At 35.2% G+C, this 16,431-nt stretch overlaps 1 protein-coding gene across 1 annotated transcript; it reads right to left on the bottom strand.

Moving 5' to 3' along the window:
* Positions 1-9,792: 9,792 nt before the first annotated feature.
* Positions 9,793-13,295, bottom strand: LOC140175779 (protein FAR1-RELATED SEQUENCE 5-like). The gene is made up of 3 exons (XM_072204338.1): positions 13,197-13,295; positions 10,376-12,633; positions 9,793-10,000 (listed from the first exon to the last, which is right to left on the bottom strand). The coding sequence occupies exons 1-3, from the start codon at positions 13,293-13,295 to the stop codon at positions 9,793-9,795; spliced, it is 2,565 nt and encodes an 854-aa protein (XP_072060439.1).
* Between the last annotated feature and the right edge of the window lie 3,136 nt (positions 13,296-16,431).

Here is a 16,431-nt window from a genome sequence, read left to right as displayed (position 1 = left end):
TTAAATGCATGCGGTAGCTTTTGGCGGAAAATTGAAGTAATCACAAACAATGTAACTTCCCATGATTCAGTCGGTTATTTAAAACCTACTTTATTGCAGCACTTGAAAGCGCCTTCTATAACCACATAATATCAACAACAATGAAGGATTTGCAGAATGTATAGACGAGATGGTTCGAAATCAACCGTACCTATCACAGAAGACAACAACGACCCAATAGTTGTGAATGTCCCAAGTGTATGAAGTTTCAATTTTCACCGCGTGAATTTCTTAGTTATAACATATAATGTATTTATTTTATCCAATTTTGTATTCAGTTGGGAACACTTATACGGATAGATCAGAACGGGTAAAAGGATGACAATTCAAGTTTGACATTTGTAAACTGACGAAGAAGATTTAAAAAATCTATCTGTTGTTTTTGGTGTTATAGCTACAAATATAATTTCGATTTAATAGAATTAATTTATTACGAAAATTTAGCGCATAGTAGCTGTAACGACCCAATTTCCAGAACGTCATGATCGTACCGAAAGTAAGGTGTTACCAACCTCCTTTCCTTTATTAACTATTTACTATTGAGCCTTTAGTTCGATATCGCGATTTTGTTTTAGTAAAAATACCAGAAAATTTTGTTTTTATTTATCAAAATTATAATTGCAATTATACCAAATATCTAATAAAGATTATATAAGAACTCTAATTAATTTAAACTCCAACTATGATGAAACTCCATTTAATTACCTTTAGTAAAATAATTTTCTTAAAATAAATCACAAATAACTAATTATTTGATTTTCAAAAACTAGGGTTGTTACAGTAGCCACGGATTGTATTTTATTATCATGTAATAATGCCGTGTCATATATAGATGCAGATGAGTATTGTTAGGTGTATTAAAAAATAACACTAATTTAATGTTATGGTGTTAGTGATAATAAGTTAGGGTTATATTAAATTTTAACTTATTAAATTATTAATTTAGCTATAAAAATGAAAATAATATCATTTAAGATGATTAAGTAAAATTTGAGTTAATTGAGGTAATAATAGTCTAAGTTTCTATATAATTATGTATTAATAGTCAAATAAAAAAGACAGTTATAGAAAAATGAAAAAAGAAATATACTTATTAAAAATATAAGGGAAAAAGACAGAAAGGTCCCTGACTTTTCAAACTTTTCACAAATACATCTCTGACAAATTTTAAATACAAAAAAGCCTCTGACTTTAACAAACGGAGGACAATTTAGTCCTTCCGTCTATTTGCCTCTCATACACCTAACGGGACTAGCTGACGTGGCTGAAACTAGGGCTGGAAGTGAGCCGAGCTGAGCCGAGCTAGACCAAGCTCAAGCTCGGCTCACAAAAATCGAGCTTGGCTCATGGCTCGGCTCATTAACAATCGAGCCTATTTCTTAAGCTCAAGCTCGGCTCACCGAAAGCTCACGAGCTAGCTCGAGCTCACGAGCTGGCTGAAATAATAGAAACATAAATACATAATCTATAATTCTATATCAATAAATTATAACTTATATATTTTAAAAAATATTTAAAAAGATCAATTTTATATATTGTTATCTATCAATAAATTATACATTTTTTATTTATGTCCTACATCAAAATTATATGTAAAAAATAAATATGAAATTTTAAATAATTAAGATCATTAACATATATAATTATATAGTAGTATTTCATATATATATATATATATATATATATATATATATATATATATATATATATATATATATATATATATATAATTGAGTCAGCTCACGAGCTAATGAGCTGAGCTTATCCAAGCTCAAACTCGGCTCATTTAATTTATGAGCTCAATTCCAAGCTCAAGCTTGGCTCACTAGCTCACGAGTTTAGCCTATCGAGCTATTAGCGAGTCGAGCTCGAGCTAGCTCATGAGCTGGCTTGACTCACTTCCAGCCCTAGCTGAAACGATGCACAGGTGTCCGTTAAGGTGCCACGTTGGAAAAAATATTGGTGTTTTTGTTGAAAATGGTCTAATGTAGTGTTTTCTTAGCCAACACGTTGGGGCGTGTTGAAAAATTTTCACAATACTGTAATACACTTCAAATGTCAATATTCAACCGAAACACCAATTTTCTTTCCATGTTAAAAATAGTTTCTGATAAGATTTAAGCCAGTATTTTTAAATCTAGTTAACTTGTTTTTGTATACAATTTAAATTATTTGTATTTAAATTATAGAAATTGGGCTTGTTATGTTTCTACTTTTTTTTTTTAAATTGCATTAGTTTAGTTTTAGTGCATTTGTGTATTATATTAGAATTTGTTAAATTGCATTAGTTCAGTTTTCACCATACCAATGGCATTAGTTAGCATCAGGTCATTTATTCATCAAGTTAGCATTGTTTGTTTATGCATCATTCATGTCTTAAGTTAGCATTAGTCCATCTGTGTATTGTATTAGAACTAGTATTTTTATGCATAATAACATTACGAGAATAATTTTTTTTAAAATTATAGTGCACTTTGTTCTAACAGCACAAATTATGCATGACAAACAAAAAGATATTTTTAAAAAAAAACATGTAAATTACAGTTTCTCAGAAAAGATAATTTTTAGTTTAGTAGTACTTTTACTCTTAAACCAAGAAATTTGCCAAACACGTTTGGGAATTAAAAAGATCTTTTTAATTCTCAAAAAAATTTTTTTAAATAAAATAATGGCGCACAAACATTCACTTACTCTTAGATTTATAAAGCCTTAAAACCTAATATTGAAAACCTGATAATTCACAATCCTACTATCCAAATAAAACCATTTAAATTAAATTATTCTAATTTTTATTATTCTGGTTAAAATTTTAAAAAATCCTGCTTTTTGCTTCTGCTGTTTTCAAATGTAAAGTAATATTGCTTTCTTAAAAAATATTATTAATTTTTAATAAAAATAGTTTTTTAAAAGATGTATTTAGATATGTTTACAAATTAATTAAAGCATTTTTTAATTCAAAAAAAGATTTTTTTAAAAGTTAATCTTACCAAACACTCAGTCTTTTAAGTTATTCAATATATTAATTGCTAGAAAAATATCTTTTAAAATGAAGAGAATTGTAAACTAATAATGGTTAAAAAAATATTCACGGTTACTAATATACTTTTTAATTTCACTATCTTTATTCAAGAATTATTAGACTTTAAATGTTTGTTACTAATTTCATTTTTTTAGCTTGTTAACTTTAATGTTAATATTATTTCGCTTTAATAATTATAAACAAACTAGAAGAAATCATAATTACACTATATGTAATGTGATTTAACTTCTTTCTTATAATAAAGCACTTAAATATAGCATAAGATATCACATTTAAAATAATTTTTATGATCTATTATTAAAATTTGTCTCTATCGAAATTTTATCTAAACATGACAAAGCAAACAGAAATAAAAGCAAGAAAATGGTGAGGAGTGTTAAGTTAATCTTTTATGAATGACTATTATTTATTTTTATATTTTTTTTGTTCAATTTTTTTTAAATTTATCTCTTTTAAAATAATTTAAATCAACCTATATTTAATATTTAAAATAAAGAATACTCAATTTCTTAAAAAATAACATGCATTTAATAAAATAATATGTTTCCAATATAGTTGAACAAATGGATAAATAAGTTCGTCCTATATATATACTCGGGAAACGAAATTAAATTACAAATAGTATGATCTCATTTAATAATACTAATGATAATAATAACAATAATAATAATAATAATAATAATAATCATAATATCCCTGAAAATAAGTAGACAATAAAATTCTGAGGGAGGACACTACATTATATCAAAGGAGAGAAATGAGGCACAGAGAGAGCGCCCAAATAAATCTGTTATTTTGTGTTTACTTGGACAAAATTGACATTTTCGATGGGTAAAAACCGCACAACGAGTAAATCGGTTGCAGTTCTTCCGTGCATTCTCGGGCGATACGTCCATATCAAACTTGTTTTCTTAACCTAAACCCTTCATATATTTTATATTAAATCTAAATGGTAAAAAAAAGTGGAAGACTGAAACTCCAATAAAGTACACTGTCACACCTGAAATGCTTCCTAAATTATAAGGATGGTTTTGCTAAATAATGGTAGCGAAAAAAAAAAAGACAGAATTTTTATCTCTCAAGTTGGAAATCTTCACAAATTATTGACATCGTATTTTCTATTTTATACTTTATTGTTGCTTCGGCAGGTTTAAATGTAATAACGTACCCAAACAAGAAGTATTTATTTTTTTATCCAGTTGTGATTTTATTAAGCCGCATTGTAACGAATGCTTAAAACATTAAATGTATTCCAAACAGACAGCATATCTCCCAACTTCTACCAACTCTTATTTATAATTGTATTTCATCGGAGTTTGTTTGTCGATGTGTCTAATAAAAATGTCTTTTTTATAACTATATTTAATAGAAGTGTCTTTATAGATACAATTTATGGATGTGTCTCTTTATACATGTATTTAAAATATATTAATTACTAGACACATATACGAACACACTTCCATGAAACACAAATATAAATGTGAATTGGCAGAAGTTGGCAAATAATATGTCGGTACCTTATACTTTTCGTCTCGGAAATTATTCTTGTCATAATTGATGAAAAACGATTTCATTATTCTGTTAAAAGTTTATTCATAGATATAGTGAACCCTTCTAATAGGAATTACATGAATATTATTCCATGTTATGAAGGTTTATGTAGATCAAATCGCGCTTTAGTTTCAGTTCCATTCCTTATTAAATGTATCGGACATCAAGTGAAACTCTTCGGTGCAGCCATGGTCATAAGAAGGGTTTATACGTGTGTCAACTACACGTGGGAAATCCCAACCTATGATAGGCATGACTTTTCGCTTTCCTAACAACATAGAGGGATACATGGAGTATAGCGTGAACTAACAATAAGGATTATTTCCACAATCGCATTGGGGTTGGTAGCACGGAACTATGTGGGTCTACCTGAAAGGGTCACATCAATCAGTTTTCCGTTCCCACGCTTAACCCCAGGGATCTCTATAAAATCAAGTCTTTGCTGAGCCAAGTTGGGAACACACAAGCTAAAAGACGCCTAACCCCGGTACAGCTACCAATTAGGAAAGACACACATTAGTCTCAAACAGCAAATGGCTGCCATGGACGACTATGGGAATCAGCTAGAAGACTCCAACGATCCTGACCACAATGATGCGTAAGTAGCATTTTCTTTACTGTAAATTGCTTCTCTGATGCTGGTATTCAGAAGCAACAATGTTCCTCGCCCGAATCAGGGTGTAAAAATATCATCTTTCTTCATTATTAACCGGTCTGGGGCATTTACTAACAATATACAGCTTCTCTTTCAGTGTTGTACCCGTGATAGAAATGGCAACGGGCCAAAGCGGCTCAGCCGCAGATGGAACCTCAACGCTTAATCTAGAGCTGATGATGAACGTGGTAGGAATGACGCTTTCCTCAGAGTTATGTCTCCCCTTAAATGTTGCTTAGAAACGCTAGGTTGTTAATTATGTTTTTGTTATATCGATTTTGGGCACAGAGCGCTAATGCTGGTCAGGGGGAAAACCTAACGGAAGAGCCGAAGCCCCAACAAGATGGACTACTTCTCCTGGCAGTGAAACTGCTCGAGGTACGTATGTAGAAAAAAATTTAAAAAAAGCTTTATTCACAATATCAACGTAGAGATACTCATGAAATGTGCCTGGGTTTGGAACAAAGGGAGAACTTTCTCAAAAACTATAGGGCATGCCCTGTGGTGGTGAACATGTGGTGATCCCGTTTTCGTGCACAAAATTTTGTTTAAAGTGTTTGAACCAATGGACAATGTTTAGCCACGTCAACTTGTCTTATCTAACCCAAGTTTGACCCATCCATAGCATGACGGTTAGCTTCATAACTAGGATTGAAATGTCATATTCAACCTTTTTTGTGTTTTTTGGTTTGTTGACTGAGTCCACAGAAGATCGATGCTCGGACAGTGGCTTTGGAAGAGCGCATGTCGGCACTGGAGCGGCCCATGTACCAAACGGGTAAGTCCGTAACTGAGATCCAGTCAACACTGGCCAACCAATGGGGGAGTCCAACTGCAGCAGCCACTATTTCATCCGCACCTGCCATGACAATGGCTTCTGTTGGTAACCTCCTGACTGAAACCAACATACCACCTCAAAGGCAAAATAGAGCAGCAGTTAGTAACGACATTGGATCCCTAGCAGAAACAAAGAAAAGCTTGGAAAAAGGAAAGGGTTTGGCCCCGTCGAATGTGATGTCTTCGCTAGATATAATCATCCCAAACTCTCCCGGATTAGACGACGACGTCATCATAGACGAGTCACTGTCAACTCCTCGGCCTACTAAGGGTACGAACAGTTCAGGCGTGCCTAAGCGAACCCTTGCGCAGTACTGGTCCTCTGGTGTGGCTAAGAGGAGTACCACCTCTGGGACCACGACACATGACTCAGTTGACGGTGTTTGTGAAAAAGTAAGTAACAGCCTTCATACCTCCACTATCAGTCGTCGTTAATGTTTTAAATAAATTGCTAATGCATGAAACGTGTGCCTGTTCAGATTTTCAGGGACCTACCCAGCATGTCTACGCTTGATTGCACAACAAAAGTGTGTGAGATGTTCTCGGTGCAGGAAGCATGCCGCATTCCACTGAAAGTTCCGAAATTGGAAAAAATTGACTCCAACCATTTGACCGGGGAGGAACAGCTGGACAGTAGGAAGATGGCAACCCCTGGGCAGAATTGCGAGGCGAATGTTAATGGTTCGTCCTTAGGGGATGGGAGTGCATTCAAACCTTATGGAATGGTGAATGCAATGCAGTCTCCCGTGCTATTAATTCCTCTGGTAAGGATTGGAACCACTAAATGCTTGGTATATAAATCATGACGCATTTAATTTCTTAGAACCATATTTCAAGTGAAGAGCTAACATTGAATTGGTTTTGGCTCAGGGATTCCAAATGGTTTTCAGGCCAACCGTTCACATGGACCTCACAGTTGAAGAATGCAAGATGGCCGCTTACATTTATGGGAAAAATGATCAATATTTGTAGGCACAAACTCTGGATATTCATAAATTTAGAATGTGTAGTATATTTATTCGAAGAAATTCCCGGTAATGAATGTGATTATTGTTTCTTACGTACCAGGGAAATTCTGTTCAAGTTCTCATCATTGGAAGTCCCAAGAGCCGGATTCCACTCCTTATCGCCGGTTTATATGCCCAATGTTGACGTGAGTTGCATCTAACCCTGCCTTCCATATAAGAAAAATAAAATAGATCGGAATGCTAACACATATGTTTTGCCATCCTGAACAGATTATGAACATAATCCTTATGAGCGCCTCCATGAGAGCCTGCCAGTGTCTGCCTCCTCGAGTTTGGTTAACACCTTCCGTGTTTGCCGATGACGTCTTTGCTATGACGCCATTCGATGTCATTAGAAGAAAATACATGAACAGATGGATGCCGGCGACTAGTCGTCTAGAACATGTTGTTAACGTGATCATACACTCCAAATTTTAACGTTTTTCACTCAATTTATAACCTATGATAGATCTTTCTTTATTGACAGGTTTTGGTCCCGGTGTGCGAGCCAACATACACATGGTATCTGATGGTCGTGGACGTTAAGCATGGAAGGGTGTACTCTCTAGATGTGACGAGAGCTCCGGAGCACACTGAGCGGAGGGAACGCAAAATGCGAACCATTGTAAGTGTAATCGAATTTGCCCAACATTTTACCTCCATGCAATAGGCCACAAGTTTTTACAGTTCTGAATGCGACTATCACACGTTACTTGTGACCATTCTGCTTTTCTTGTATGCAGCTACTAGTGCTGAGCCAGATTTTCAAACTGGAATGTAACATGCTGAGCTTTTCCCATGTTAGTTCTGATCCAACCACTTGGGGACCAATTAAGTATCCCGATGGAGTGCCAAGTTACCCTGAATGGTAATAATTTTGTTTCTTAACGTGTCACCGCACAAACCCGAGAGCAAATGTGATCGAAATGTAATTGTCCAATTTTGCAGCAACGATTCATGTTTGTGGATTTTGAACTGGATTCAAACAGAGGGAAAATTCAAAGTTTCCAACCTTCCTTGGCAGGTATGTGACGGCTTATGTTAACATGTGTCTCTATTAAGGAGTAGATGAATTTTTACCTTCTCCCTTTGTTACAAGCAGATGGACCGGCTCAAATTAAGGATGAAAACAGCAACTAAGATTGTGCTTTTGGAGTGTAACGAGATCAGGCCAACAGTGGTCTCCAAGGCAGACGCAGCGTGGAAGAAGCTTATTCGCTTTAAGGAGTGAAACACTTTCAACATGTGGCCAAACGATGCAACTCTGGAGAATTTTGTTAAAGATAACCCTATGATTTTAATCCTGGAAACTGTTTTTCCCAGTAGCAATCTTTTGAGTGGTGTTGTTATGTTATTAATTATTTAGTGTAGTATATCTATGCTTGCTTCTATATGTGTATGATGGCCACTTTTGTGTGTGGATGCTAGTGGTCCTGTCGACAGACTAGAGCACAATATCCACACCCCCCAAGTTACGACAACTGTCATTGAAAGGGGGTATATGGCCAAAACGAGTGTGTACCCTGCTTGTGACATTTTGCTTTGCCTTCATGGCATATATGTTTGGCTACTTTTGCTTCAGAATGATGTTAACGATAACTAATTATATTTAGTAATGAAGTTATTGCTAGTTTAAAATTAATAGTAGTACCTGCACCCACTCTCCATATGATACCTGCTGATTGAACAAGAAAATGGATAAAAGCTTTCAGCTCACCTTGGGCATGTTAGTTAGGATATGCTATAAGACTAATATCCAATTGTTGGTAAGGAACCTGTGCAGCATTACCATGGTATGAAGTGAAAATCACAAAAAGAGTCTGGGCATACAATTAAGTTGTACTTATAACTTTTAAAGAACCTGGTTGACACCAATGAGGATTTGTTTATTGTAATAGGAACTAAAACCTTTTTGCAACAAAATTTACATGTAAGAAATTTAAGCGTTCATTTTTAGAACACAGAATAATTAGCAATCTTAATTATATCAACAAAATTTAGGAAACAAGCGAGATTAGTTTGCTTCTTAATAACGTTATCTAATTTTGTTTAGTATTAATTATTTATTACGAAACTAACATTATAATCTAGATTTTTTGTTTAAAGTTAACTGTTTATTACTAAAGTAATAATATAAAATAAATATAAGAAATATTATTATACATATGCGTAATGAAAATATTCTTTAACTTCAAGATCTCTAAGATAAAGAATTTTTTTTGTCATGATGAAGAGAAAAGTATTGTTAAATTTTTTTATAAATATGTTTGAAGGGGCTTGATTTTTTTCTGAATATTTCATTTATCAGTTTTGCAAGGCAATCAAACTAAAGCTTAGGATTATTTATGATTTACGGACAAAAAAAAAATTTAATATAGGAGAACTTACATTTAAATGAATTGTTATACTAGACATGTATAATAAACACTCACGGTTGACCTTAGCAATATCAGTGGCTTCATGCATCGATTCCGACCGCAGAAGGTCAAAATCATTGGGTAATTGCAGGGAAAATCCAATTTAGCAGCATAATCCCGTGGATAATGGAATTTATAATTCTAATCGACAAGGCAGCATTGGTTGTTACCAATAAAAGGGAGTATGGCCGGAGTCAAACATTCTGGCCGTTAAATAACATATAAACTAGAGTGACCAGTTTATGATTAACAATATCCCCATATGCATACATAAGTTCTCAGAATAAAATGCAGTTTCAGCATAACATCTTCTTCGTTACAGCATAGTTGGAATAACAGCTCACATATCAGTCGACCGTCGTCAGACTTCTCCATTCGAAAATTGGTCCCAAATGTGTCGTACGGGTTGACATGGATTTTGAGGCTGCGTTTTATCTGCGACAACGACAGGTGCCTGTTGCATTGACAAACAAGAACGTCAAACCACAGAACTGTAAACACCAGCATACTGAAATGACAACGGATGGTGTTGAGGCATGAACAATGCAGTGGCTTAGTAATGAGTATGCAATGGGTAATGAGTATACACTTGTTAACATACAGCTCAATGGTAAACAAAAAAATAACACATCAAGAATCCCCTACGTGCATTAATTACTATGTTGATTCTCTATACCCACAGACTTATTTTCTGAATATTGGTGATAAAAAACATTGAGACACATAATAATGAAATAACTATTGCTGCTCCAGAACAGTATTAATTTAGTTAAAGGAATTAAGTTGCATCAGTATTGGACCTATTTATAGAGTTAGTTTTATTGGTAACGTGTCATAGTAAAAAGTCCATGCAGGAATAGGTAACGTGGTAACCTTTGATCGCTTGCGTTTATTTATCCCAGCAGGTGATTTATCGTTCCTTGATGAAGGTTGTGCGCCTCCGTTGGGGCATCTAGTCCTCCGGTGCCCTAGCTTCCCGCATGTGCTGCACGTTCTTTTGGTTTTCGGGGCAGACCCACATGCTTGACTCATCCGTCCCGTGCCTTTTGTTCTAACACGAATCGGGTCCTTCACCCCGCAATCTTGTGCTGCTGTGATATCATCCGTTGATGGTCTGAGCCCGTTCTTTATTTCAAGGAAGAGAGCATCACTCAGAAGCTTATTTGAGTAAAGCTTGAAGTCTTCATCACTCATGCAGGCAACGCGCCCTAAACGCTTACATAGCTGGGAGAAAGCACCCAATCGTGTCCTATAGGTCACACTTCGGTCAGCAGTGTGTTGCTCAACACATTGGTTATGGACCTCCATTTTGGCTGCCTTAGACCACCTGCGCAGCACTAGGCTTTCAGGGATTTCCACTAAGTCAAGCCTAACACACACGGAAAGGATATGCACACAAGGAAGACCAAACGACTCCATACGCATGCAGGTGCAAGTAAATCTGTTCGCGACAGGGTCCCTATAAACCTTCCAATTCATCTCAAGCCTTCGATACTTCTGGAGAGTGTATGCATGAGGGTTCGCAGTGTCATTAATTTCACATATTCTAACGCGAACACACCGTTTCAGGCTATCCCGGAATCTGAGAAACATTTCGCGGGTGAACATCGTCCACCCGGACTTTTCCAGCTCAACAAACTCTGTTTGTAGCACAGGTGTTCCGTACCATGAACGAAATTCTAGCTCGTCCTCGGTGTCACGCAGAAAATCCACACACCTTTGAAAATTTCTTACAAATTCTAACACCCCGTACCTGCTCTCGACAAACCTCCCTAGTTTGGCATGTAGTGACTCGCACCTAGAGGTCGTCCGTACTCCAGCAAAAAATCTACCGCGGATGTATGCGGTGGCCCAAGCGTGCTTTTTGGTGTACAAATCCTTAACCCACTCAACCTCCCTAACACCGCACTCGTTGACCATTGCCTCCCAATGCGCTTCGAACTCATCGATTTCCATATCTGCCAACATGCAGTGTCTAAACATTTGTGTGAATCTCGGGTCGCTTATGTTAGCAGTCGCATTCCTCAGCAGATGCCAGGCACACAACCGATGATGTGCATCAGGAAATACAGACTGGATTGCTATCCGCATGGCCGGGTCGCCATCCGTGATGACCGATTGCGGTGCCTTACCTTGCATGCATTCCATAAACTGGCGAAGAACCCAAATATATGACTCCTGCGATTCGCAGGAGACCATTGCTGCTCCAAATACGCATGTCTGGTTGTGATGGTTTACTCCGGAAAAGACTACAACGGGTAGGTTGTACTTGTTGCGGCCATACGTAGCGTCGAATGCTAGCACATCGCCGAAAATCCCATAATCTTCCTGGCAACGACCGTCGCTCCAAAACAAGTTGCATAGGTGTTGCCCTGCCCCCAACTTGTAACGCCAAAATATTTTCCCATCCATGCCTGCCAGACCTTCCAAGTACCTAATAGCCGCACTTATATCTCCGCCTTGCAGACCTCTCTGTTTCCGTATCTCATTATACATATCTTGCTTTGTGAATGTTACCAGATTAAAACCCCCTAGTTGTGCTGCGAAAGACTCATAAATCTTAGGTATGCTAATCCCAATCTCCCTCATGCTTGTTAGTTGAGCAACTTCTACCTCAGATATCTTCCTGTGTGACCGCAGATAATCAACAAGCTTCCCATACGCAAGTTCGTGGTTATGCTCCTCGACAAAACGCGATACATACCACCTCCCACTACCGTCTTTCCTCTTTATCCTCATCTCCGCCATGCATCCACATCGGGTTACTACCTTATGCTCCCTTTTGCGATCAACCTTTTCCAACCATTTCTTCTCTCGAAATCCTTGCCTATTACAAACAAAAGTGTACCGCACGATCTCTCCGGCAGTGTTTCTAACAGTCTTGCCTCGCCGTGATGCAAAGCCCTTTAGTCGGCTGTAATTGTTATAGAAGCCGCCTGCCTCCTGAGGTGAAGAGAACTCCATTTCAAGAACATTTTCTGCTCGCAACCCATCCAAACCCAAAAATCCAGGCAACATTGAAGCCCCCCTTCCTTCCCAATCGGATAACTCAGCATCTTCCTCCACTCTAGTATCAAACATTGTGTCCTGAAAAATTAAGACAAACATTTTCGCTACCAACTACATTAGGTGGAATGAATTCTGTTTAAATATTGCATATCCATGCATATTAACGCTCTTGCCCATCAAAGCCTTTCATTTTAAATTAGTTTCAAAGTAAATTTTGCAAATGCAATGTTCATAGGCACTGACATGGTTATTAATTCAACCCTGAAAACTTGCCCTGAAAAACTCCTTTCAGGATTATAAAATCAATATAATTATAACATTGTCATGTTATAATTTAACATACAGTTTACCCAACCATCATAATGGTTGGCCACAACAAGATCTTCATGCCATTCTATCTAATAAAGGATTTGCTTGTCAACGTTCATTGTCACAGATGTAAGTAGTGCATTTTTCTTTAAAATGTGAAAGTTCGATTTTGCAAACTTAACAAATACTACAGCCACGGAAAACTTAACATAAAAACACCAATCTAGCATTTCTTCAACGCATCAGACTCATCACATCATAGTCACCATTCCCCTCTAATTAGATCCCACTAACACACTATAAAAACAGAATGGCACGTATACCCATCGTACCTGTGGATTCGACCCACCACCGTTGCCCTCCATCCAGTAATCCGCAAGAGGCTCATTCCACATACACGCATCCTTCCAAAACTTGCTACTCGATGCCATTATTACCTAAAAGACAAACATGTCAAACTGTAACAAACAATAAACTAGGGATGGCACAAACTTCTTTGGCAAGTTACCTAGATAAAAAAACCCTTACTTTACCGACTCATCTACTATCCAACATGATTCCAACATCCTCACAGTCTCCACTTGTCAACTCCAAACACAGACTTGCAAAAACACCACATGCATTACAACTAGGTCACAGAGAACCAAACACATTCACCACTACCTCCTAACATTGCTACCAATACAGTTACAAACCAAGTTCTCACAAAAAAAATACCGAAGGATTTTACACAAAAAAATAGAATTGTATAAAGCATTCTTTGCAGCAGCAAATTCAGGGGTTTGTCACGGGATTAAGCAACAAACTCGGTAGATTCTTCTTTTTTCACAACACAATTTATGCTCATACACCTAATGAGGTCGACAATGCGGTTAAAACAACACCACCAGAATTTTCAAGGACAACACCACCAGATTTCGGTAGTCAAATTTCCATTATTTCAGTGACAGGTTAAACTTTCAAAAACAAAGTCACGATGGAGAAATTAACTTGAAAACAAAATGAAAATTGCCAGACTGAGTCTCGAAGGTGGACGGACTTACACAGGGCGATGGGAACACCACGTCTACTCACACCCTAAACCCTAGAACTTCAACTCAAACCAACAAATTAAGGCGACTATCATTTTGGCCAACACATTTAATTCTAATAACTTTCAACCGCAAAAACAGCATCCCTTTCAGCTAACACATAACATTACTTCAACAACGATAAAAACATTCGGCTACAGATTCAATATAGGTTAATGAAATCGAAAATTAATTGAAAATAATTTAACATGGCTAAGGGACGCTTACTTGCTCGGATGACTAACGACGGCGATGGTTGATGAGAAACTAAACTGATGGGATAAGCAAAGTGACAACAACCACCACCACCCAACGGACCGGTTGCTGGTTTTGTCTGCTGGCCCTTCCGGGAAAGCAACAGCAGGCAGGCAGCGACTGACTTTCAGAGCCTCACGGCCTACCGCGACGAGCTCCACCCACCACCGGTGACGAACGACCTCCACCCCAAATAAATTTGTCCCCAGTTAAGACCTAACCAATCTGAGGACGCCGACACTATTTCCTCTAATATTTGATCTTCTTAGGCCCACTACTGCCCCGCCAAGAACGTCAACCAAAAAACTCTAGCCCACCAACATTGTACATCGGCTGGCTCAGCTATAAATTGGCTTCAGTTTTTCTTTCAGCTGATGGCACCTACCTACCCCTATGGTGACTTTTAAATTTATTATAGGGATATAATGGATATTCCATGAGATGCTACAAGACAAAATGTTAACCTTTAACCTGACCGTACATGGATCTTCAGAGTTCCAATAAAGGTGTCTGGACCATTTGAAAAGTTTCCTATAATATTTAGTTATTTAATAAAATAAACATACTTTTCGATACACATTGGCCATGTAATACTTTTCCTATTCGAGTCTTGTTAGGGAGGCAAATCACTTATTTATACAATGTGTATAATAGATTATATGTGATCTAAAATTTTAATATCATATCATGATATCACTTATTTTAGAATTTTACGCTGATAGAGAAAGATAACTAATGATTATATCTTTAATACTTCTTAAACCTCCATTGTATGTATTATATAAATATTTCATTGACTTCTCATACTTTTCCTATTTAATTTGGTCTTTAAATTTGTATATAAATTTTAATTTAATCTTTAAAATTTTAATAATTTTTATTTAGTTGCTAAATTTTACAAGTATAACTCATATTTATTTTTGAAATAATTTTTAATGTACAAATATTAACAAAACGTTATAATATATAATTAGATACCACACTAATTCTATAAAATGATGTCATTTTGGTTTTAGCATTTAAATCATCTAAAAATAATATTATAAGCGGTGTTTATTAAAATTTTATTTAGCAAAACAAATAATAAGATACCATTCTGCATTATATTATAAGTTTTAGTATGATATTTGACCGTTTACATCAACGCTTATTTATACTAAAAATCATTTTAAAAATTAATATGATGAACGTTTATAAACTTTAGAGATTAAATAAAAATAATTAAAATTTTATAAATTAAATTAAAATTTGTTTGCAAATTCAGGACTAAATTTATGTATATGTAAATGACTCTTTTTATTTTTAATATAATGTGTCTTTTGTATTTTTGTTATATCATGAAAATGAGGAGTTATTATAAAATTATAGCGGACCATTTAAAAAATTCAAATCAGATTTGGATGTTAAAAATTTGAAAATCAGACTGATATGTATCATTTATTAAAATAACAAAAATTTAAAGATTGAATTTATGCTTGTAGTTTTTTTTTTAAAATAAAAAGTTAGAAGATTAAATATGTATTGTTATAGATTTTTTATTATTTAAATTATAAATTTAAGAGTCAGATTTATATATTCATAAAATCTTATCATGAAATATAACTCTCAACTTTCTTATCTTCATATATATATAAAAAAAAAATCAACCTACCCATATGTCCATAACATTAGATAACACATTATGTTTGTCCTAGTATCTTAGCGGGTACTATTTGTTCATTAAACTCAATGTTATTGGTTATTTTTAATATTACATAATAAACAAAAAATTATAGTTTAGTGAGTAAAAAATGTATAACAATTAATTTTAAAGGACTTTTATAATAATAATTATTATAAAAATTATATGAAAAAAAAAACTAAAATTAAAATCAAATTATTGCAATTATGTTTAAACATAGAAGATGTAAACGATGATGTTAATATATATATATATATATATATATATATAATGTAACTTCTCGTAAAAGATTACATGCAAAAAGGCTCATATCAAGTTTACATGATTTTAAAATTTTTCCAAATGCCAATATTGGGCTCCATTATTTTTTGGATAAGATACACTTGAATGCTTTTCTCCTTCTCCTGGGAGAATATGGAAAAGGACAAAAAGGGGAAAAAAACTTAAATTAGAGATAAATAAATAAATCAGTTTTGTTATTAGAAAAATAATTTTTTTAATTACTAATTAGACAACAAAATAGAATATGTGAAAGGTTAAAAGAGGAAAGTTTCTTTCTTT

This window comes from Arachis hypogaea, chromosome 10, assembly GCF_003086295.3.
Source record: "Arachis hypogaea cultivar Tifrunner chromosome 10, arahy.Tifrunner.gnm2.J5K5, whole genome shotgun sequence".
Taxonomy (NCBI): domain Eukaryota; kingdom Viridiplantae; phylum Streptophyta; class Magnoliopsida; order Fabales; family Fabaceae; genus Arachis; species Arachis hypogaea.
Note: the sequence above shows the minus strand (reverse complement) of the source record. Positions and strands in the feature narration are given on the sequence as shown.

Excerpts from the sequence above, each read along its gene's own strand:
- LOC140175779 (XM_072204338.1), bottom strand. The coding sequence starts at position 13,295 with ATGGCATCGAGTAGCAAGTTTTGGAAGGATGCGTGTATGTGGAATGAG. Across the intron at positions 12,634-13,196 it reads GTGGTGGGTCGAATCCACAG|GACACAATGTTTGATACTAG; the intron begins GTACGATGGGTA and ends TTAATTTTTCAG. Across the intron at positions 10,001-10,375 it reads TGGACTTTTTACTATGACAC|GCACCTGTCGTTGTCGCAGA; the intron begins GTTACCAATAAA and ends TCAATGCAACAG.